We start from the raw sequence: 23,784 nt of genomic DNA, 5'->3' as shown, positions 1-23,784 counted from the left end.
TTTATGCAGCCATAGTTCTAGCTTTTCAATGCCATCTCTTTTTTTTTTTTCACATGACCAGCCCTGTGCATACAGCCGAGCTCCAGGAAGCAGTGACTCAGATGACGATAGAAGGAGGGCATATGTTCAATAAACATCCTCAGTGAAAGCCATTCCGGAGGAGTTAGGGTGAAGACATTACAATAGAAGAAAGGGAAGATGCTCATCAGCAAGGAGGTTAATGTTCACCTTCCCTTCCCCTGTTCGGTTGGGACACACCCCCTCCACCACAGTCTGCCTTTTCAAGTTGATGTTAACACTCAGTCCAGTGAAACAGGATAATTCTCACTTGGCTAATCCCAAAGCTCTGAAATTGTCACTGAGGTCCAGGCAGTCTCACCCCAGTCCTCAGCTGACTTTAGCAGCACAGACTGCTGTGAGGTCTCCGATTACTAAGACTTCATTAATCTCCCCCAAATAACTATGAAGTGTCTTCATAAATAATTCAAATGAAACTACACTTAGTGAAAGAAAGCTCATTCTGGTGAAGCAGCTGCCACGATTGTTATCATCGCTCCCTTTGGCTCATTTGCTATTTTGCCAAGTTCAGTTATCCAAAGCAACTCTCTCAGAGCTAATGAGCATTAGCCAGGCTACCCTGGACTTAAAACTCTACAAATACCCAATCGGTCTGTGAGGACAGTTCAAAGAGGCACACATGACTTAGGGAACAGGATATTTCAGTTCTACTTTCCCAGTTCAACCACTCTTTCATTGGAATCAGAATGGTAGAGATGGAAGGGATATTAGAAGATATCTAGTCTAACTCTCACCATTCATAGATAAGAAAACTGAGACTCAGAGAAGTCATAGAATCTTAGATGTAGAAGGAATCTCAAAGGTATGGCGCGTACCAAAAATATGAATAACATTCCCAACATCCATGACAAATGGTAAGTCAGCCTCTATTTAAAGCCCTCCAGTGATAGGGAATTCACCAGTTTTCAAGGTCATCTATTGCACTTTTATCCATCTCTAATTATTAACAAGTGTTCCTCCACTCCCACCCCTATATTGACTTCTTTGAATTTTCTTCCCATTGCTCCTACTTCTATCTCCTTCAATCAAGCCAAACAAATCTAGTGCTAGTTCCAAATGACAATCTTCCAAATACTTGAAGACAGATATCATATCCCCTACTAAGTATGCTTTGGGCACAGCATCCCCACATCTTTGAATAAATGTTCACAATATATGTGTTCCAGTCCCTTCACCATCCTAGTTACTCTTCTCTGTATTCCCCCTGTGTATTCCTAAAACGTGGTGCTAACATGTAAATACAACATTACAACAATCTTCTAGAAACAATGTTTCTGTTAATGCTGATGAAGAACACCTTTTTGGGGGGTGGGGGTAGGTAGGGGGAGTTGTCATGTTACACTGTTAACTCATATTGAGCCTGCAGTCTACTCAAATTTCCAGTATTTCTTACCTAGTCATTTTGTACTTACACAGCTTTAAATCTAAGTCTAGGATGTTATATTTATTCCAATTTAATTTCACCTTGTCAGTTGGCATTTTTTTTTTACATTTGGTCACTGGCATCAAAGTTATTTACTGCAACTTTCAGCTTTCTCTCCTTTGAAGACCATTTATGCTTTTATCCATTGATAAATGCACTGATCCAAATTTGAAGAGAATGGAGTCCAGGATGGACCTGTAGCATTCTACTGGAAAACTCTCCTGGTTCACACTAATTCATTAAGCAACACTTATTAGGGGCAGTTCTCTAAACAGCACCAAATACAGCTGATTCTATTAACCAGTCTATGGAGTATCATGAAAGAGTTTGACAAATCCATTGTTAAAACTTCAAGCAAACTATTTGTACAGAATCCCCCTAAATTTTCAGTCTAGTAATCCTGTTGTAAAGGAAAATAAAGTAAGTTTGGCATGACTTGCTCTTAGTGAACCCACACTGGATTCCCTTTCCAAATACTTTTTAAAAATCTCTATTTTAAAAAATCACTATGTAAGTGTTTTCCAAAATTTTGTCAGAAATCAAAGTCAAGTTTGGATTCGCATATCTTAATCCATGATCCAGAAAACAAATCTCATTTTCCAACACTATCTTTTTAGCCAGCTGTTCTCTTTCCCTACTCTAACCTTGCCTTCAGACACAGAGCTGATTGAAGCATGGTTAATGCTAAAATTAAATACTCTTGACTTCCCAACCAATGTTTGTACAACTGTACAAACTGCCTCTTAGGTAAGTTACGTGACTTCTCTGGGCCTACATTTTTCCATCAAGTCCAACTCCCTCATTATACAGACGAGGAAGCTGTTTTTCTCTAAGGCTATGTAACTTATTAATGGGCAGCTAAGTGGCACAGTGCACAGAGTATCAGGTGTGGCATCAGGAAGACTCATCCTCCTGAGTTCAAATCTGGCCTCAGATACTTACTAGCTGTATAACCCTGGTCAAGTCACTTAACCCTGTTTGCCTTGGATACCTCACCTGTAAAATGAGCTGGAGAAAGAAATGGCAAATCATTGCAGTATCTTTGCCAAGAAAGCCCCAGATGGGATCACAAAGATTCAGACATGACTGAAACAACTTAACAACAGCAAGAATACTAGTTAATAAGAAAACTTGGGTTTCCTGTCTACTGTACTACACTATGGGACCTCCCAAATGGGATTGTGCTATCCACAACCCAGGCCCTCTTCACAGCAAGTGAGAATGCTACCACTCAACCATCCATGAAGCCAGCCACCAAAGGCCTATTGCTTCCCTCCCCATCCTCTACCTTATTCTCCAATTTTGCCCTCAAATCAACTGTGCACCCATAATAAATTGATAGCAATTAAATATAAAACAACAGGGTCCTAATTTATAGACAGCAACCATTTTCCTGCTGTGGCCACAGGGAGCCTTGGTGTGATGCTTAAATTTCTGTGCTAAATAAAAAAGGACACAGTATGAGATAGAACAGGTGGCAGATCACCAGTAAGGGGCCCCCCAGTGAGCAGCAGGTGGGCTGGGTCATTAAATACTGCAGGTGTCATGGCCAGCCCTATCATTAACGCACATTTGGAGGGATGTAAGCTGTATGAGATCTGGAAGGATGCAGGAAACTGAAGATGGGGGCTGAGACACTACAGAGATCACACAGTGGATGAAAGCAGAAAGATGCCCTTGGCCCATAGGAGAAAAAGGTTCCCAGGAGAAGTGAGAATGTCTTTCTGCCCTGGCCCACAGCTTCTCACTCTGCAATCTCTTTTTGGAATACAAAGAGAAATATATAAATCAGTAGGCAGCCTGCAAAAGTAGAACAGAGAAAGGAACGATTTCCCTTGGATGCTGTGACGCGTTCATTTAAAAAATCACTGGCTTTGGAGTCAGAAGATCTGAATTCAAATTCTTCCTTTGGTATGTACTAGTTGTGTGAACCTAGGGAAGACATTTAACTTCCCTGGGCCTTGGTTTCTCATTGTAAAATGGAGATGTCCATCTAGATAACTTTCCACTTCAAGAGCTAAGGGTTCATGAGCTAATGACTGAGAAAGGAAGCTAAACAGTCTCACTGAAAAGGATCACTGACTTAGAGCTAAAGACCTGAGGCACCATTTAGGCCAGGCACCCCTCATTTTTCAGATAAGGAAACTAAGTCTAGAAAGGGCAAGTGATTTTCCCAGAATTCCACTGCTAGTAAGTGTCAGAAGCAATATTTGAACCTAGGTCTTCAAATCCACCACCAGGGAGGTCTTTTGACTGCTCACTAAGAAATATTAGAAACAATAATACAACAATAGAAAAGAGGAAAGAGGACCAGAAAGATATATTAAGATGCTACTGCAAGCTTATTTATCACTATACTTAGAGATTCATTGCACTTAGTGATCCTCTTAGGGAAAGGCATTCTATGGGGAACCTCAAAACATGAGTAGTCACCTGGAATGAAGTATTCTTTTCCCTATTCTGCAAGCAATGAGATAATACCTGAAGAAAGGCAGGACCCAAGGTGATATGTCATTAACAGAGCTGGGAAAAAGAACCCAGGTGCCTCATCTTCCTATACAATGCCAAAGACCCCCCAAATGGAAAGTGTTTTGAGAAACTGCTCTACTTGAGGACAAACTTAATTTCATCTAATTCACCTGACTCTTAAAAGGTCACAGGGTCAAATTCCTATGGAGGTTAAGTTAGAGAGTATATGTGACCATCAGCTTTGGGTGGAGAGGTACCACATCTGCCTTGCCATGAGCCATGATGTCCTGTGTGCAGGTGACTGACTATGTTTGCAGAGGGAGTAGTTTGCAGAATATGTGACAAAAGGCATCATTAGCCTGTGGCAGGTATATCTGCTTGAGGCAGGTTAAGCAGCTTATTACCTGATGAGAGAAAAGTGAGTAGCTCTTAGCTTTGGAAGACTTGCTTCCAGAAAGTCTGTTGCTTAGGCAGAGGACCTAAGCAAATGGAGAATAAAGCATAATAATCTGCAGAGGCATCTGCATTTATGAGACCTTTAAAACTAACTGCACAAGGAGGTCATTTATCCATTAAGATGTGCTACAAGAGGTGAAATTCCCTATATTCCATCTCTTTCTGCTCCAGGACCAGCTTTTTCATTTGAAGATAATAATCCAAGATGCCTAGACATAGAGACAAGGTAAGATATCATCCTCTTCCTTACTATCTATCAAAGCCCTTAAAAAGTAGTCATCTCCCCAGAGAATGACTGGAGTGCATAAATGTTGCTCTTCCCCTGACCTCGGGGAAAAGGCAGGAGCTAAGGCAAAATGGGAGCTGTCCATTTGCTGCCTCTGTCACTTCTGGTTTATGTCATACCAGTTAAGTCCTATTAGCACTCAGGAAAACAGAACTGTCTCTTTAGGGTCCCACTGGGACTCAAGGGTAGTATCCTTCATCTGGAAAACTACCACTGTCATCAGGAGAGAATCAACATGAAATCAACTTGTCAGCACTAAGAGGGGATATCTTATCCTGGGCTTGGAAACTGCTGGAGAACCAAGGCAGGTGGGTAAGTGGGATGGTTGGCCTTCCAGAACCAATGTGGTACAGATCCAGCCTTTCATCCAGGGGTTATTTTAAGATTACTTCCTTCCGTTGCCAAAGATACTTGAAATACACTGAACTAAATAACTATCACCACAGATTTCTCTAATCTGGACCTCAAGGAGCTCAAAACACTTTTTAGACCTCAGAACCTTCATCCTCATTGCCCCTCAGTGAAGAAAACAGTAAAGTAGGTCTTGTTTCACTTCAGGGAATTTACTAGCTATGTGACCCTGGGCAGGTCACTTAAACTCTTGGAGCCTCAGTTTTCCCTAACTGTAAAGTGGGATAACAATAGCACATATCTCACAAAGTTTTTGTAGGGGTCTAATGAGAGGCATGCAAAGCACTTTGCATGATGATGATGATGTTCATGATTCTAGAATTATGTCCAAGTAGGCTAAGGTCTAGTATTCCTGTCTGCATTGATAACTCACCCCCCCATCATATCTGTACTTCATTCTTGTCTTAGTCCAGGAATTCTTACCCTGTGCACCTTCAGCTAGTACATACATACATACATACATACATACATACATACATATATATATATTCATATATATATATACACAAACATATATACATTATATATATTTTTTAATAACTATTTCAATGTAATTATTTTCCTTTGCAATCCTATGTATTTAGTTTATGCATTTTAAAACATTAGTCTGAGCACCACTATTGCCAAAGGGGTCCATGAACCTCTGCCTTACTTAAAAAACTCAGAAATGCCTGTGGGAGTCCATTGTCCTAGATTCTACATTTAAGACGTCACACTTTCTACAGGTCAGGCAACAGCAGGAGTAGGGAGGGTCTTGCTGCTGTAGCTTTACTATCAGATTGGGGGCAGTGAGTGAACAAGATTGACTATAAGACTAACCAGACCTGAGCATGACCTGTAATCCCAGCTACAGGGGAGGCTAAGGCTGTTGGACCTCTTGAGCTCAGGAATTCCAAACTGCAGTGGGCTACATCAATGATTTGTCCAAACTAACTTCAGCATTAATATGGTGAGCCCTCAAGAGCTGGGGGAGAGGAAAGGGAGAATAGTGAGTGGTAGTACCAGATTGCCTAAGGAGGGAAGAACTGATCTATCTTGGTAACAGAGCAGGTGAAAGGATAAAGCCAGGAGTAACTTCTGCATTTACGTCTTGGATAGGGAAGATCTAGTCTTAAAAAAATAAATAAATAAAGACTAACTGGGAGACTGCCAGTCTTTTCCAGGATGATACATGCATGATATGTTCTTCCAAGTGTATGGAGTCTGAAAGAAGCTGAAGAGGGAGGTTTTAAAAATTTAAAGGTTAACTTTCCAGGGTACTTAGATCAGCTGACCCCATCCTAGGGGGCAGCATTAATCTCACCATTCTCTGAAAAGAGTTGGATGGGCCTAGAGAACCATCAGTTCAAATGCAACCAAAAGGAGGGTGGGGTGGTCAGAAACAATTGCACTGATTAGTTCTAGCTATACTCACATGACTTCCTGATGATGACCTTTTTCCTCCTTGGAAGCCTTCAAGAATAGGTTGGATGACTATGAAGGGAATACAGTGGGGATTCCTGTCATGTATAATCTGGATGAAGTGGCCACTGAGGTCCCTTCTAACTCTGGTCTGCCAGTGGGGCTTCTCACTAAAAAGTGTCAGATCCCCACCTTACTTTCCAAACCAGGAATGAAAATGCAAGGACTCTGGTATTCCTGGAGCAACCACGGAACAAAATGGCTAAGGATCATCCTTATACTTTGCCCAGTTTTACAAGCACTGGTGGGCCAGAAGAGCTCAGAGAAGCCCTAGGGTGTTCTAAGGCATCCCTCCTCCCTTCATCAGTTATCAAAAATCCAACCAATTAACCTCAGCTTAGTATGAAAAGACATTTTGAGAGGCAGTTCCTGGAACTGCAAGGTGTAAGGTACTGAGGAATTTCCTTTAGGTCTGCTGTGAGACAAGAAGACACATGCTAACTAACATTCTTCTTCGCCCTGACTGGGAACAGGTCTGCATGGTGGCCATAGGCCACAGGTTTCTTTGAACTGAAGATGTGTTGTAAAGTAAGAAGACTTGCAGTTTCCACGACATATAAAGAAATTGTTCTAGCTCTTAGTAAGCAAACTATGCAAACCTTATTCCACGGAAAATTGGGAGCACAGGGCAAGGTTCCAATGCAAATACCGGGGGAGCATTAGAATAGACAATAATGGAATCAGAGCCATAGAGGGCAGTGTCTTAGACATATACCAACTCAGGCAGCACACCAACTTAACCCAAGTCATTTGTCAGAGAAAGATTAAGATTTAGAACTGATAAGATATACAAAGATTTTGATTTAGAACTGAAAAAAACCTGAGGCCACCCAGTCAATCCCCCTTCCTCATTTTACAGATGAGGAAATTGGAGGCCAGACGATGTTAAGTGACTTGCCCTATAGGTAGTGGCAGAGATGAACTTCAAACCCAAGTCCAACCAATCTAAATCCAGCATTCTTTTCACTGTACCCTACTGCTTCCCCTATCTTCCCTTTTAGATTTAAAACCCTACCAGCTCAGTCATGGAGATTATCCCTTCAGATCACACTGTTTCCCATTGGAAATAAAAACAAAGTGGGTTCAACTTTGCTAGAGAACTATGGTGAAGGATTTCTTCCAGTTGCAAGTGATGGACTAGGACTTCTTGGATTGGAGTTTTTAATCTTGTACAGGTTTAATTTTTCATACAAGCTTATTGGAAATCTCTCTCAGTCTCAATTTCCTCTTTGTGGAATGATAGCTCTAAACTACTGATAAAGAAAAGCAATACTCCACTAAATGAGGAACAGAAATGCTGATTAATACTAAAAAGATCCCCGACACTAATTAAACTTAACGGTGATCAGGAACAATTGAGAACATTTATTTAAGAGGCTCCTTATCTGAAAGGAGCGAGTAGTTGGTGATAGTAAGGTACTAACCTCATGATAGGTTCTGTTAGTGGCTGTCTTGGGATGAAAACATTTGAGGCTCATTCACTCCAAAGAGGGTATGGCTTACATCACTTGGAGTTATATTTTGCTGAATGCTTTACAATCAATTTGATTACTCTGTCCAACGACCTTTTAAGGTGGGTCAATATTTATGACTTCCACGTTACATCTGAGGTAATAGAAAGCACAGAGAAACTAAGTCATCAACTTAGAGTCAAGGAGCAGGGTAGTAAGAGAGTAAGAACTCAAGGCCCTACAATTTTCAATGACCTTTGATAGCAACTGTCCTTCTATTGACTAGTTCTATACCATAGCTAACAATGGAGAAACTGCTCTTCTAGAAAGCATTCCCTGACCCCCAACCCCATCATCTCCACTCCCAAGAGATGTAATTGCTCCTCTTTTGGATCTACCATAGCAATTTATTTCTCTCCTATGGCAAATAATACATTCTGTTTTTCGAGTTATTTTGGTATTTGTCTTATCTTCTCCACTAGACTCTAAACTCCATGCAGGGCAAGGATTATAATTTTATATCTCCCATAAGAGGTGGTTTTAGTGTAGTGGATAGATCCAGCTTTGAAGTCAAGAAGACTTGGGTTTAAGTCCTACCTTTGACATATACTGCCTTGCGACTCTTGTTAAATTCTTTAGTCTCTCATTGAACCTAGGCAAACCTCTAAGAGTGTAAGTCGGAGAACAGATGTAGATATGCATTGGTACAGTGATTTTCCTCATTGGCCAGCTCCCCACATTCTGAGGAAATCATAGGTTTAAACCAAAAAAGAAAAATCTCACACATAGTCTGAATTCTAAAAGTCTGCATTGATTGAATGGTTAATCTTACTTTTTGCACTAATTCTGTATTTTCCCTAAGGAAGAGTCATGGTTGTAGAATTTAAATTCCCTACTCTCACTCCAAGAGAAGTCGGAGAAACTAAGACCAGAACCACAGTGGCTTTCGTTCCTTTGTAAGAAAGAGCCTTTAAGGATAAAAATTCAACTACCCACAAGGTAAACTCCAGTTGCATCTAAAGCTAAGAAGGTATTTACTTACAAATAATATTTTGTAGTACAGGAAAGAAAGGAGCAGAAAGAACAAATCAGCAGGACTAAGTTAATTTTCAAATCTGACTGGACCAGGGAAAGAGAGAACTAAGATAATAGCAAGCATTTTACATAGGGCTTTAAGGTTTACCAAATGATGTGTGTGTGTGTGTGTGTGTGTGTGTGTGTATGTGTTATCTCATTTGATACAATTTTCTTGTTAGGGTTAGGCTCTACTCTTAGGCCAGTTTGAAAGATGAGGAAACTGAGGTTGAAAAGGTTTAAATGACTTGTCCATGGTCACATGGTTAGGAAATGTCTGAGTTAGGGTTGTGACTCAACAGTTCCTGACTCCAAGTACAACATTACAAATCTGAGCTGCCTGTTTTTTAAGAGAAAAATCATCAATCCACTGAGTACAAAAAGTTGATGATAAACTATCCCCCATCTCTCCCATCAATCACTTCTGTTGATTTTTGCCTTTGCAGCTTGGTACCCAGGGCATGAGTCATAACTCCCAAGGGAGCCCAGTTAAGTGTCACTAACCTATGGCTATGGCTTATGGTGGCATCTCTCCTGGTCTCTTCCCCGCGGCCCTGACAAGTTTATCTCACATTATAAATGGTTCAACATGGAAGGTAGTAAGGTAAAAAAGTGTTGGGATTGGAGCTTTGTCGTGGTTGGTTTACCTGTTGTTTTCAGTGTGTCCCTTCACATATATACATATATACATATTTATATTTATATATACACACACGCATATATACACACACGCATATATATACACATATATGTTCGTGTATATATGTATACATGTATGTATACATACATATATGTATATACCTATATACATAGACACACACATGTACATGCACTCATATTAGCAGTTGCTTCTTATTTGAGCTCCTTGGCTAATTGTGGTTTCAAGGGCATTTCTTTGGGTATGTTAAAGCCTGCTGTCATGTTCACAGGAGAATAACTTGCATTGTTAAAAAGTCGTGTATATTATAGACTGCAGCAGCTTCTCATTAGCCTAAGTCAATGGAATGGTCAGTTATTCCTTCGGGAACAATCGAAGGCTCCTGGGACATGCCAAAGTGAGAGTCATAGAAGACTAAATATCTGAATAGGACTGAGCAAGAAGACCAAAAAGGAGAACTCAGATGGGAACATTTACTGGGATTTACTCTCCAAAGAATCATGGAAAAAATAACACCAGGAGAGATCTAAGGCTGGTCTATTCCTGTTGACTAGTGAACTACAGAAATTATTTAACCCTAAATTACCCATCTCACATGGTTCTGGATTAGCACAAACTGTGCTTTGCTGACAACATTAAATTAATCAATAGAATAGGAAATCAAATTGCCTCGAATAATGAATAATTCTATCTGTCCTTGGCTCAGCTATGCAGGAAGCAAGGCGCTGCCAAAGTTAACAAGCTAGTAGGTAGAGGCAGAAATAAAACATCCTGGATTAAACTCCATTTCTGGGTACTGCCATTTTCATTTGGTAGCCAAGGCTTAAGCAAGATCACAAGAAAGCCTCTGAAGACATGGCACCAGGGAAGCAGTATAAAGACACTTAACTTCCCAGGGTCTCAGTTTTCTTAACCAGAAAATGGGATAGGGAGGGAGAGAGCCACTGAATTCCCTTGCAGTTTTAGATCTGCCATCCTTTGATTCTATGTAAAATCTTTAGCTTCCTTTAAGGCTCATGTCAGGTGTCATGTTTTTCACAAGGCCTTCCCTGATTTCCCCAGCTATTAGTGTCTTCCCTCTCCTACTCCATGAATTTACTCCATTCTTATTTGTACCTATTAAATCTATTCTCCTCAGTAAGCCCTTTGAGGGCTGGGATTGTTTCATTTTTGTCTTTGTATCTATAGCATTGAATATAATGCCTTACACACAATAAGTGCCTAATAAATGACTGAATGATCAAATTCAGTTGAATAGGCAGGGAAAGTATCAGAAAAGCAGAGTGCTGTCGCAGCCAACTGACTTGGAGTTAAGACCAAGGCTCAAATCCTACCTCAGACATTTATTAGCTGTGTGATCCTAGGCAAGTCATTTCATTTCTTCTTTGTGTCTCAGTTCCTCATCTGTAATATGGGGAAAGCTGGACTGAATGGCTTCTAAAGTATCTTCTAGCTCTAAATATATGATCCTTGGAATTAGAGGTCTGGGTTCAAATCCCAGCTCTACTACTTACTACCTATGTGAACTTAGACATATATCACTTTACTTGTATGGGCCTCTCTTTCTTCATCTGTAAAAATGAGAGGGTTGCCCAAGTAACCAAAGAAATAGGGAAAGGTCCCATATGTGCAAAAATATTTAAAGCAGCTCTTTTTTGTGGTGGCAAAGAACTGGAAACTAAGGTGTTGCCTATCAAATGGGGAATGGATGAACAAATCGTGGGAAATGAATATAATGGAATGCTGCTGTGCTTTATGAAATGATGAAAGAGAAGCCTGGGAAGACTTAAAGGGACTGGTAGAGAGTGAAATGAGCAGAACCAGGAGAGTAATCTCTATTGTAGCAACAACGTTTCAAAAACAAATAATATTGAGGGACTCAAGAAATCGAATCACTGCAATGATCAACACAATGATCAGCCATAGTTCCAGAGCACTGAAGATAAAGAGTGCTTCCCATCTCCTGACAGAGAGGTGAGGAGCTAAATATGCAAACGGAAACATTCCTTTTTTGGACGGGGACAGATTTGGACTATGCAAATCTGTCGCAAGGATTTTGCTTTTTGTTTCTTTTGTAATGGAGGGACGGAGGTAGAAGCAAGAAATAAAAATTAATGCCTGATAATTGAAAACTAAATGAGAGGGTTAGGGTATGTGATGTCTAAGGTCCCTTCCAGCTCTCAATCATTTGGTTCTACTGTGGTCAGAAGTGGTATAGAGGCATCTACCCCAATTACTGCAAGATCTTTCAAAGGACAGGGACATTCAGCAGTGCCAGAAAAATACAGGCTGTTTGAGTTCTTTACCCAAAGCTCAATGGCTTCCCATTCTAGGACATACACGTAGTTGCTGAGCAGAGAAATTTAATCTGTATCCAGAGACTCTCAATAAATAAAGTTCAAAACAGAGAGAGGAAAGATAGAAGTCTCTCAGCTTCAATTAGCTCATGTTCTAACTGAGGATTCACCACAACCATTTTCTCCCTAAATGTGTTATAAGCCAGCAGCTGGGGCTATTCTTTGGGGTTTAAAATCCTGAGACAGAGTCTAGGGATTGAGAAAGGACTTAAGGGACCTGTGAGTGATGGGGGAAAGGATATGAGGACATGCATAAAGAAGATGGGAGGGGCAAGAAACTATAAACTATAAACTTACAGGATTTTAGAGATGGAAGAGATGTCTAATCTGGGCCCATCATTTTACAAGCATGGAACCTATGTTACAGAAAAGTAAAATACCCTGCCCATGGCCTCACTGGTAGCAAGAGGCAGAGCCCAAATTCAAACCCAGGCCTTTTTGACTCTAATTCTAGTGTTCTTTCCACTATATCATACAAGGCAGGGTCTTGGAGACCACTTCAGAAACTACTTCCAACTTGAGTTTAAAGGCTATTAAGGTTAATATCATTCTTCCTTGTTATCTCCATGCCAAGTTCCCTGCTGACACAGCAACATTGGGTGCTCAAAGAAGCTAATGCCCCCTCTACCTGAGGGAGGGAGCAGAACTAGAAAGAAAAAGGAAGACAGCAAGGAAACGTAAGTACTTGCCAGATTCAGTTTTACCTTCAGTGTGACCTTGGGTAAATAATTTCCCAATTTGTTGCTTCATGTGAATCACACATCTTCTTTTCTTCCCCTTTCAAAGAGTATTACAAACATGTGGGCTGATTTCCAAAAAGTCAGGGTTGCATCTCACCCAATGTTTAGGGAATTTTAAAATGCTTTCTATTAAGGGTTGAAAGAACTTATAGATTACAGGGACATAGAATTACAGGTTGGAAGGAACCTTAGAATCTTCTCTACAGATAAGGAAACTGGATCCCAGAGGGGTTAAATGGCTTACCCAAAGTCATCTGATAGCAAATGTCCAAACTGGGATTCTTCTTTCCACAGTATCATGCTGCCTCCTACTTATGAGGTAAACCATATCTTTCTATCTGCATGCATGTGTGTGTGTATACACAAACACATATTGTATAATGTATATATTTCTATGTGCGTGTTTTAATTTTAATTTTTTAAATTTAATTAATTTATTTATTTTTTTGCATTTTAAGTTCCAAACTGTTTCCCTCCCTCCCTCCCCACCACATACTAGAGAAGGCCACCATTTGACACAGTTAGTATATATAGATACATGTGTGTATGTAAAACCATTCTATGCATACTTCTGTTTATCAGTTCTTTCTCTGGGGGTGGATAGCATCTTCCTTCATAGGTCTTTGCAGTTGATCTGAATATTTATAATACTCAGAATAGCTCAGTCGTTCACAGTTACTCTTTGAACAATATTGCTGTTACTGCATACAATGCTCTCTTGATTCTGCTCCTTTCACTCTTCATTATTTCTTGCAAGTCTTTCCATGGTTTTCTCCCTGAAATCAACCTGCTTGTCATTTCTTATAGCACAGTAGCATTCCAACACCATCATATACCACAACTTATTTAGCCAGTTCCCCAATTGATGGGCATCCCCTCGATTTCTAGTTCTTTGTCACAACCAAAAGAGTTGCTATAAATATTTTAGAACATATAGGTTCTTTTCCTTTTCCCCTGACCAGCCTTGGGAAACAGATTGCTGGGCCAAAGGGTATACACAGTTTTATAACTCTTTGGGCATAATTCCAGATTGCTCTCCAAAATGGCTGGATCAGTTCACAGTTCCAACAACAGTATATTAATGCCCCAATTTTTCCACATCCCCTCCAACATTTGTCATTTTCCCCTCTTATTATTTTGGCCAATCTGATGGGTGTGAGATGATATTTCAAGCTGTTTTAATTTTTACTTCTCTAATCAATAATGATTTAGAGCATTTTTTGTGTGTGTGGCTATATTTCTTCATCTGAAAACTACCTGTTCACATCCTTTGACCCTTTATCAATCGGGGAATGACTCGTGTGTGTGTGTGTGTGTGTGTGTGTGTGTGTGTGTGTGTGTACAAAGACATACAACACACCTATATACACATATGTATATACACATTTGCATATATACACTTGCACATATATGCATATACGCATGTATATATACATGTGTGTATATATATGTTTGCATTTTTAAGTCCTCTTCCTAGTGCTATCTTCATTCTACCAATTCCACTGCTCCTACCTTATGGTTTTCCCTCCCTTTCCACACAGCCCTGGGTAAACACCAATGCAGTGAACAATTGTCACTTCTTATGACCCCGGAGGGCTCCAATGTCCCAACCTGCTGACAGAAACTTTCCTGTGAGTGTATTAAAACAGGATCGGGAAGGAGGGCAGGGCTATGCCTCACTCCCAGCATAAATCATATAACACTAACTGGTTAACCAAAGACACAAAGTTAACTATGTTCACCATGAACCAGTCCTTTGGCAGGCATCAAGCCCCTTGAAATCAGGTCTCTGGCATTATTCTCAAATCTACTGAAAGACAGTTACCAACTATTTACAGAAAAAAATGTTAATAATGCCCAATCATAATCAAATAAGCAACCACTTTGCTTTAAGTACCTATTAACTAATGCTAAATTACAATAGAACAGCTCTACAAGTACTTTTGACATCCACATGTACATCAGAGGCACCAGTACAGATCAGGCCATTAGAATAAAAAGCAAACAAATTGATAGTGATGGGGCACTTAAAACATTACTGGAAGCATGGAGCTGCATTTCTTTACTTGCTTCCTTTCCAGCCATGCTGATTCTCCTGCTCTGTCCCCTGCGTAGCCCCACTGCTCTCCTTCTCCAATGTCATCTTTGTTTCTACATTCAGAAAGAAGTAAGCAGACCCTCCCTTGACACGAGAGCTAGTGCCTCATCCCCCAAAGTAAGCCAGTGGAAAGAGCACTGTATTTTGAGTCAAAGGACTTGGATTCAAATCCTATCTCTGTGAATTATTAATGGCCTGATCTTGGTTGAGGATTCTCACCTCTCTGGGACTTAGTTTCCTAATCTTCAAAATACAGTAGTTGAACTATATGGCCTCTAAGGTCCCTTTCAGCTCTAAATTTGCCTTCCTATGATCCCTTTCCCTATGGCTAGAGCTCTTATGTCAAGACTGAGGAAGGTATGTTTCCTAGGATTCAGGAAAAAATTAATAAAGCATATTTCTTAAGAATTGTGATGACAAGTCCATTGTGAGACATTACTTAATGGTCTGTTAACTTCTGAGGTTTCCCTAGGAGCCTCAAAATCATGGTACCTAATCTAGACCAGGGGATTTATTTCTGTAATTCTACTAGTTCTGAGATCAAATGATCTGACTTGCTCTAGGATGAAAATCTCATCCCAAAATCCTTAATTTTCTCAAATACTCTAGTCTTCACTTAGGCTGATAACTCCTTTTTAATCCTCCAGCTCTCAGATATTCATATCTTCCTAGGACATCCAATCTCCTTCCTTAAATTATGGAAATGCTCGTTTTATTTCTTAAGTTCTGAATAAAATAAATAATTTTTTTTAAATGAAGCCATACAGAGTTTAGGAAGGATTTACTATTTGATTATAAATGAAGAGTAAAATTTACAAATTTTCTACAAAATATAAAATATCACAGTGATAGAAGACTAGATCTGTGATGCTAGTAAGAAAACTCCCTGCAACAATGCAGGCTGGCAATCTTCTGCAATTTATAGTCTTAGAGAGGTACATGAAGAAAAGATGTCAAACTCCCAGGTGCTGCCAGAACCAGATTAAAATGTAATTGGGAAATGTTTAACAAAGTAAATAAAACCCAATACAATACAGATAATGTTAATTTGTGGTTGTCTAAGTCAATCTGTAGCCTACAGAGATCCATTTCTATCTGAGTTTGGTATCAGTGGCCCAGAGCATTTAAAAGTTAAGTGATTTGCCCAGAATACTGCAACTAGTATAAGAGGCAAGACCTGAATCCATTACTTCTTCAAGTCTGACTCTTTCTAGCCCCCATACCACAACACACTGTCTCTCATAATCACAGTGCTAAAAAGTTATCTGACCAGGAAACAGATGTCCTTGTTCAACCTTTTCTTTCAAAACTTCACTCTAATTTGAATTCTAAGTGCTACATCACTCAGTCATTGGCCATAATTTTCATTACGGTTTAATCAGGCCTAGGAGCCTGCCACCTTTAAGTTCCCTTCCTGTGGACCCAAGCACATAATAACATATTTCCCTCAGGCCACACCACTTGACCTTTGTCTCTCCCTACCTTCCAGTCTATCTTCCCTACAATCAATAAGCCATACTAGGTTAGTCCCTGGTGTTCCACTCATATAACTAGGTAACTGATACCCTATAATGAAATCAAACAAGTGTGTTCATTTACTAATTTTGCAAGGAGTTCACTTAGAAAAAAACACTTCTTCGCAAGAACCTATTGTATTCCTGTAACAGTGGGCAAAACCAATCAAACTCTAGGAGCTTACTGTACAAGATGAAAATAATCTAACTAGGATGGCAGGGAGACATCCATTCAGATTAATACCCCATTTCCCAGACCTCTGATAGGCTCCCCCCTGCGAAGCCAAGACACCCAAGTACAAGTACAAACAGAGAAGAGGCGGAGGCCAGATTTGTTCCTATGAAAGAGAAGAAGAAATCTGAAGTATAGAGAACAAAAATCTCACATATTCTCTGATCTGAGACTTCATTTTGTCATGGTGATATCCCTGAGGATCACAGGAAAAGGATGTAGTATAATATATCCAATTCCAATGTATCCTGTTGTGGAATGGTGGAGTCTCTCAGTCTCTCCTTCCCTCCCTCTCTACCCCTCTCTCTCCTTAAAATTACCTCTAAAGCTCTTTACAATAGTTGTCTCACTGTCACTGTCCAAGCACTTTAATATCTATTATTTAATTTTATCCTAACCACTCAGGGAAATACAGAAGGTGGGCATTTTTTCCCACTTTGCAAATGGAGAAACTGAGGCACAAGGGGGATGTGTAACTTTTAAATTTTCTTTCTTAAGTTACTTCCAATTTCTAAGAGCTGGTATTAGAATGTAGCTCATCTAACCACACTTTCACAACAAACTATGACAAAATGATGTCACTTTACCATTCTAGGTCTTAGTTCCCTTATCTGTAAAATGAAGGGATTAATCCAGAGAGGTCTTTCTAGCTCTGCCACAAGGCATACACAAGAAGGAGCAAATATGAGCCCTGACCTCATTCTGACACCACTTTCCTATCCAAAACTCCAGTCAATAAAATAGCATCAGAAACAATGGAGCTTTTGCTGATACCTATAATGGAGTGCTGACCACATTCACTTCACACACAGAACAACTTTGTTTTAAAACTGAGTGGAAGCATCACCTGAAATACAGTGCTTTATACACAGTAGACACTTAGTAAAAGCTGTTTAATTAATTAATTAAAGAGTGCTCCTGTCCAGAAGAGAGTGGACTTTACATTAGCAGGATTCCCTTCATTCATATACTATCTCATTAGACTCTGATGAATAACCTAGCATTTTTGAAATTGCCTCTGATTCACTTCTCTTTGATTCTACTCTCTCCTACCCTCCTATGCTCCTTCCCCATAATTCTAGGCAAACTCCTAGTACAGTCCTTCCATGCACCCATTTTCCCACCCACATAGGATGACTGGTTTCTCTGCTGGTTGTGTTATAAAAAGGAGGTTTGGACCTATGGCACACGAGCAAGAAATAACAATGAATAAAATTCTGAAAAGATCTCAAATAACTCCTGGAATAAAAGAAGTATGAAGCATCTTGATCAACACAGAGCAAAAAAACCAAAACAAAACCAGAGTTGACACCTGAGGTGACTTTTTTGTTCTGGTTAAAAAAATGAAATACCTTTTCTCTAGCCTGATGGCAGGAGCTAGTATTAGGGTTGGGGTGATAGGATGATGCCCATATAATCCTGAAATGGCTGAGAATTACACTTCTCACCAAATTCAGAATTGAGAGAGGCTTCAGTGACCATCTTGTCCAAATTATCCTCAACAACATACTTGACAAATGGTCACCTTACTTTTCTTTAAAGACCTTCCTTTATCCAAGACAACTCCAAAGGACTCATGATGGAAAATGCTATCTATATCCAAAAAAAGGAACTATGGAATCTGACTGCAGATCATATTATTTGCTCTCTGTCTTTTTTCTTTTTTTTTTGTTTCTTCTTTCTTGTGGTTTCTCCCATTGGTTCTAATTCTGCTTTACAACATGACTAATGTGAAAATAGGTTCAATATGAATGTATATGTATAGCCCATATAAAATTACATACTGTCTTGGTATGAAGGGAGGGGAGAGAAGAGGAGAAAACTTGGAATTCAAAATCTTATGGAAGTGAATGTTGAAAACTTAAAATGAATAATTTAAAAAAAAATTAAAAAGACTTTGCTTTCAATAAGACAGAAACCAATTGCTTCTTTTTGGACATCTCTGTTAGGAATTTCCCCCCTTTATGTCAAGCCTGTAGCTTTTACCTGTGCTAGTTCTTACCTGGGGCCAAGAACAGATCTCAACCCTTTTTCACATGACTTCCCTTCAAATACTTGAAGACAGCTATCATGTCCACACAGTTTTCTCCCCACTGCCCCAAGTATCATGTTTTCAAGGTCAACATCAACAGTTCCTTTAACTGGTTCTCAGACAGGATGATCTTAAGGTCTTTCATTATCCTGGGTGTTCCTCTAGACACTTTCTATCTTTTTATTGTCCTTTTTAAATTTTAGCACTCAGAACTCAGCAAATTCATCCAGACTTGATCATGGCAGAGTACACAAGAGCTATTTCCTTCCTGTTTCTGGACACAATGCCTCTCTCAATTGGGCCTAAGATTACATTAACTCTCTAGGCAGCTATATCACACTCTTGACTTATACTGATCTTACTAAAGTCCACTAAGGCCTCCCATCTTTTTTTTTTTGCAGACAAATTGCTGCCTAGCCATGCTTCCACTAACTTGAACTTCTGAAGTTGATTTTTTGAATCCAAGTGCAAGACTTTCTATTTATTCCTATTAGCTTTCACTCTATTCAGTTCAACCCAACATTATAGACTGCTAAGGTTTTTTGTGATTGAAGTGTGTGTTGTTATGTATTATTTGCAAATCTGATAACCATGCCACAATAAGCATTTAGTAAAGTTATTGAGAAAAATGTTAAACAGTACAGGACCAAGCACTGATACCTAGGGCATTCCACAGAAGACCTCCTTCCAAAGTGACATGGAAACATTAACAATTACCATTTGGATCTTTTGATTCAGCCAGTTCTGAACTCACCTAATTGTACTGCTGCCTAGTACATAGCTCCCCATCTTTTCCACAACAATAGCACAAAATATTTCAATTTCCATTCCCATCTATAAGCAAGGAGAGGCTAAGGGTACCTCCCTTCTTACCTTTGCTTTAGTCACTAAAGGGAGTTCCCTCATCTTGCAGCTGAGTATGAAGCCTCAATATCATCTCAGGGATACTTTCACATCTAGCCACAAACTAAGCTGATAAAGATCAGAGAATTCTACACAACCAGAGGATCCTTCAATAGGATTCATTATCAGATGTCATCAGTTCAAGAGACATTGCCTTTCCACTTTGCCTCAGACTCTTTCCCAGCTTCATGGTGGCATCTGGCCTTAAGCCCAAAGAAATTCCTTATTTATTACTAACCTGGATCAACATCCTATCCCAAACCTTAGTAAGATCTAAACTTGAGAGTGGGGATCCAGAAGGATGGAGGAGAAAAGGGTTCACAGAGTGTGGCTGAGTGGAGCCAACCCAGCACACAGGGTAATTCATCCGACATGGGGACACGCTGTTTCAGGAGCATTATGACAATTAACAGGAAAAATCTGCTCTCTGAGCATTGCCAAGCAAGTGGCAAGGTCTCAGCTGGTGGTGCTTCATTTCAGGAATGAGAGGCAGCTCCCTCTCTCTCTTATCAGAGAGGGGGGAGGGGGATAGTATTTCTGAAAATGGTGGGAAGGGCAGCTAAGGAAAAATTGTCTTAATTAGAGAAGATCACTTAAGCATGATTATCCTAGACATAACTGTTTAAAAGGAAAACATTCACAGACACCTTAAAAGCCTCAAGAATAACTCTACCACATTCTTGGATATATGAAGCTTAGCACATCTGGCACCTGGAGAGTTCCAGTTGTTCAAACATGCTTATTCCAGGTTGGTTTACAAAAGCAAATCAATCTTATTCATGTCTTCTAGTACAGTGACAGTCTCCTACCTTCTTATTTTAATCTAGTCCATTTTCTCCCAGTTACATTTTTTGGCCCATATAGCTAATATTAAAGTAATGCAGTTCATTAGGATGTGATGTCCCAAATTCCTCAAAGCCAGAAGGACAGGGAAGACACAGAGCCAATGTGTCCAAGAACTTCAAGTTTTCCCTTTCATTTCTCCATTCTTTTCTCAATTCCTTGATACCATTTGCTAACGGGGATAGGTCCACCACTTTGTAAGCATTTCTAATTCTCCTCATTCCTCATAACTTTACTGGGAAAACATCAACCTGATTCCATGCTCAGCACCTAAAATAAATCCTCTACAGGAGGCAGAAAATGTCAGGCCATACCTTTTATTTAACCCAGTCCAGATATGGAAAGGAATTCTGAGCTCAGAGTAAGTCTTGAAAAAGTTCCAGGTTTAAGATTGGTGCCACAACCTCCCATATCTCATTTGGACAGGCCTATCCCTGCCCCCAATTGGGAATTCATGGAGGGACACTAATTTACCATGTTAACCCCTCTCATGCTAGACCTGTTACACCAACATTGGCCAGAAGCCACCACCACCCAGTGCTGGAGCTAAACACTACATGTTATGGAACCTGGCCAGTGGACTTAGAAAGCCTGTTGATCTTGGCATTGGCCCTGGGACCCTGTGTGGAGCTACGTGCTGAGACACCACCATGGGTCAACAATTTCATAGAAGAATCAGTCAGCTCACATCCTTCCTGGCCAATGCAACTCTACTTTTTCTTCAGATCCCCAAGAAGGGATTCCGAGAATAATAAAACAATTTCTTGGCTACAGTTTGTAGAAGAAAGAATTCAAACTGCCCACCAGTAACCACAGGACCCAAATGGTCTCTTCTCTTGCTCGCACTGTCGCATCCCCAACTTTCTTCTTAAACTAGCACAGCTCCCACCAATACAGTGAACAAGTTCTGTACCTGAGTTCCAGCAGAAACAGAGATGCCACATTTGGGCACCAGTGGGCAAGATCCCTGCCCCTGTTCCCCAGGCTGAGCAATTACTGATCACAGATATAGAGCAGGCAGCTCCCAGTGAAGTTAATTAGGAAGAATTACTAGCCTCTGGATGACTGGGAGAGAATCCTTTTAGGGACTAAAGGAGATTAAAACAGCATCCTACAGTCAAAAGATTCAGCTCTTCCCAAAGGCACCCATACTAATGAATGGAAATCCCACCATACCTTTCATTCCAAACTTGGACCGTCGGCCGTACTTGTTGATCATGATAAAGAGAACCACCAGGAGGACACAGGCAAAAGCTGCAAGTCCAACAGCTATGGATACCTAGAGGAATAAAACATACTACTCAGGATCAAGGCGTACACCAGGGTCCCACAGAGTATGCTGCAAAAGTGATTTCTGCCCAAATGAGAGGTTTACAGCAGAAGCTCTTCCCAGTACAGAATGCTGTGTGCCTGCTGCATAAAATGCATTAAGAAACCAATTAACAAGACACTGAAGACTCCCAAGAAACTTACCACAATAAATTGGTAGGAAGAAGAACTCCTGGTTCCAGGATTCCATTCTCTGAGTTGTTCCCATCCTTGGTGAATGGTATTTGGAACCTGACTCAACCACCAATCATAAATGACTTCCCCTTTGCTTTTTTTATTCAAAAAAGCTTTGATTCCTAAATGCTACGTGGAACAAAGGGTCTTCCCAGGGCTCAGAGAAACAGGCAACCACCATGTCAACATGTTGTGTAGAAAGTCCACCTCTTTTGGGGACTACCTACATGAAACAATGCATATCCTGTTGGACTCAATTAATGTGTCAGTTAGTTTTGATAAACTGCTTTTTTTTCTTTTTATTCTTTGTTACAAGAGATGGCTTAATGGATAAAGGAAGGGATATAGATATAGATAGGTTTACATCTATATCTATACATAAATGAAGATGATATAAAAACAAAAGACATCAATAAAAAAAAATTTTAAGACAGTCTACCTCTAGAGGCATAGAACTCAGCTTTAAATATCCAGTCTTACTCCCTAGTGAAACACCAACCTAGCTTCCTTCTCTCTGTGTAGTGCTAATCAGAGTCTCCCTGAACCAAGCCCATTCAGGCCCCTTGGGAGAAGTTAACTCTTCTTGACCAGGATATGACTCACCCCAAAAGTGTCCTCCTCTGGTTTGTGGGTCACGGTGATAGGAGGTGTGGGGCTCACTTCATAGACTGGAACCAAAAGAACAGAGCAGGAGGGCAGTTAGTCAACAGACCACACGTTAAAGAGCACTGGGAAACTCTTTGGAGCCTAGGCCACAATTCTATCCCTGCCCCAAAGAATACACCATCAATCTCTGCAAAAAGACATTCACTCCAGTCTGAACCTTTGCATCCTAATATCTCCCTAGATTCTGATGAAGTGGCTCTAGAACATGAATCCCTTTTCTGTTACCTGACTAAATACAATAGCTCAAGAGCACATGTGCCCACTGCTACCCTATTTTTGAAATAATATCCCTATTATCTACCCCATTACCCACTTCCTCAAAGGGAAAGGAAAAACTTGGGCTCTATAACCTATGAACCACTGGAACAATACAATGGTTTATGTGGGGAAGGACTTTGAAATGAAGCCTAAATAACTAGGTTCTAGATGTAGCCCTGAAAGAAACACAAGGGGAAGTTTCCAACAGACAGGATGAAAGCAGCTACTTCCACTGACTCCGGAGGCTACCAATAGACACTTCTATCTTCTTCCTCCTTCATTCTCACATTCTCTTTCTTTTCTATACCATGTTTGTGCCATGGAGGTTACTTAGTCTTAGTGGTAGCAATTTGGGTCAAAAGAGGTTATTGATTCCTAGCCCAAAATAGAAACCACCATCTCATTCATTCCACATTGAGGCCAGTGCATTGTGACAACTCAACTTATCATATATGAAAGAGACACCCATGGAAATGCCTTATTCTCAGTTACCCAGTCATGCTGAAGCCAAGAGTTAGTTTGTTCTAAGGCTTATAGCATCTTCTTGGAGAAGAGCTTTCCCACATCAGACATCTCTAGAGGAACATTCTGTGGGGTTACTAGTCTCCAGAGACTGAGAAGGAATAAGAAACACATATGACATTTGCATCTAGATAAAGCAATCTGAATGTGGAGTGAAAGCCTCCACAAGACAGGTGAGTCAAATTCCCATAATTCTATCACAAGAAAGAGATGACAAGGGTGGTAGGCTTCCTTCAGAAAAATACAAAACATGTGCAAACCTCTAGTTTAACCCTTGTTCTTAAATTATCAGTATACTCAAACTTCCATGGTTCCCCCCAAAATCTAATAAGTCATGGTCACATGGGAA

At 40.1% G+C, this 23,784-nt stretch overlaps 1 protein-coding gene across 4 annotated transcripts in view; it reads right to left on the bottom strand.

Moving 5' to 3' along the window:
• The window catches only part of NTRK3 (neurotrophic receptor tyrosine kinase 3), a 471,829-nt gene that overhangs the window by 284,034 nt on the left and 164,011 nt on the right, over positions 1–23,784 (bottom strand). For all 4 annotated transcript variants that reach the window (XM_020964687.2, XM_020964678.2, XM_078151146.1 and 1 more), the window contains 2 exons: positions 22,593–22,657; positions 21,663–21,765 (listed from right to left, as the gene is read on the bottom strand). In XM_020964687.2, the coding sequence (XP_020820346.1) occupies positions 21,663–21,765; positions 22,593–22,657 (168 nt within the window). The remainder of the gene's footprint in view (positions 1–21,662; positions 21,766–22,592; positions 22,658–23,784) is intronic.

The sequence above is a fragment of the Phascolarctos cinereus genome, unplaced genomic scaffold (genome assembly GCF_003287225.1).
Source record: "Phascolarctos cinereus isolate Bilbo 61053 unplaced genomic scaffold, phaCin_HiC Scaffold_3;HRSCAF=262, whole genome shotgun sequence".
NCBI classification, from domain to species: Eukaryota; Metazoa; Chordata; class Mammalia; order Diprotodontia; family Phascolarctidae; genus Phascolarctos; species Phascolarctos cinereus.
The sequence above is the reverse complement of the archived record's forward strand: the minus strand, read 5'-3'. Positions and strand labels throughout refer to the sequence as shown.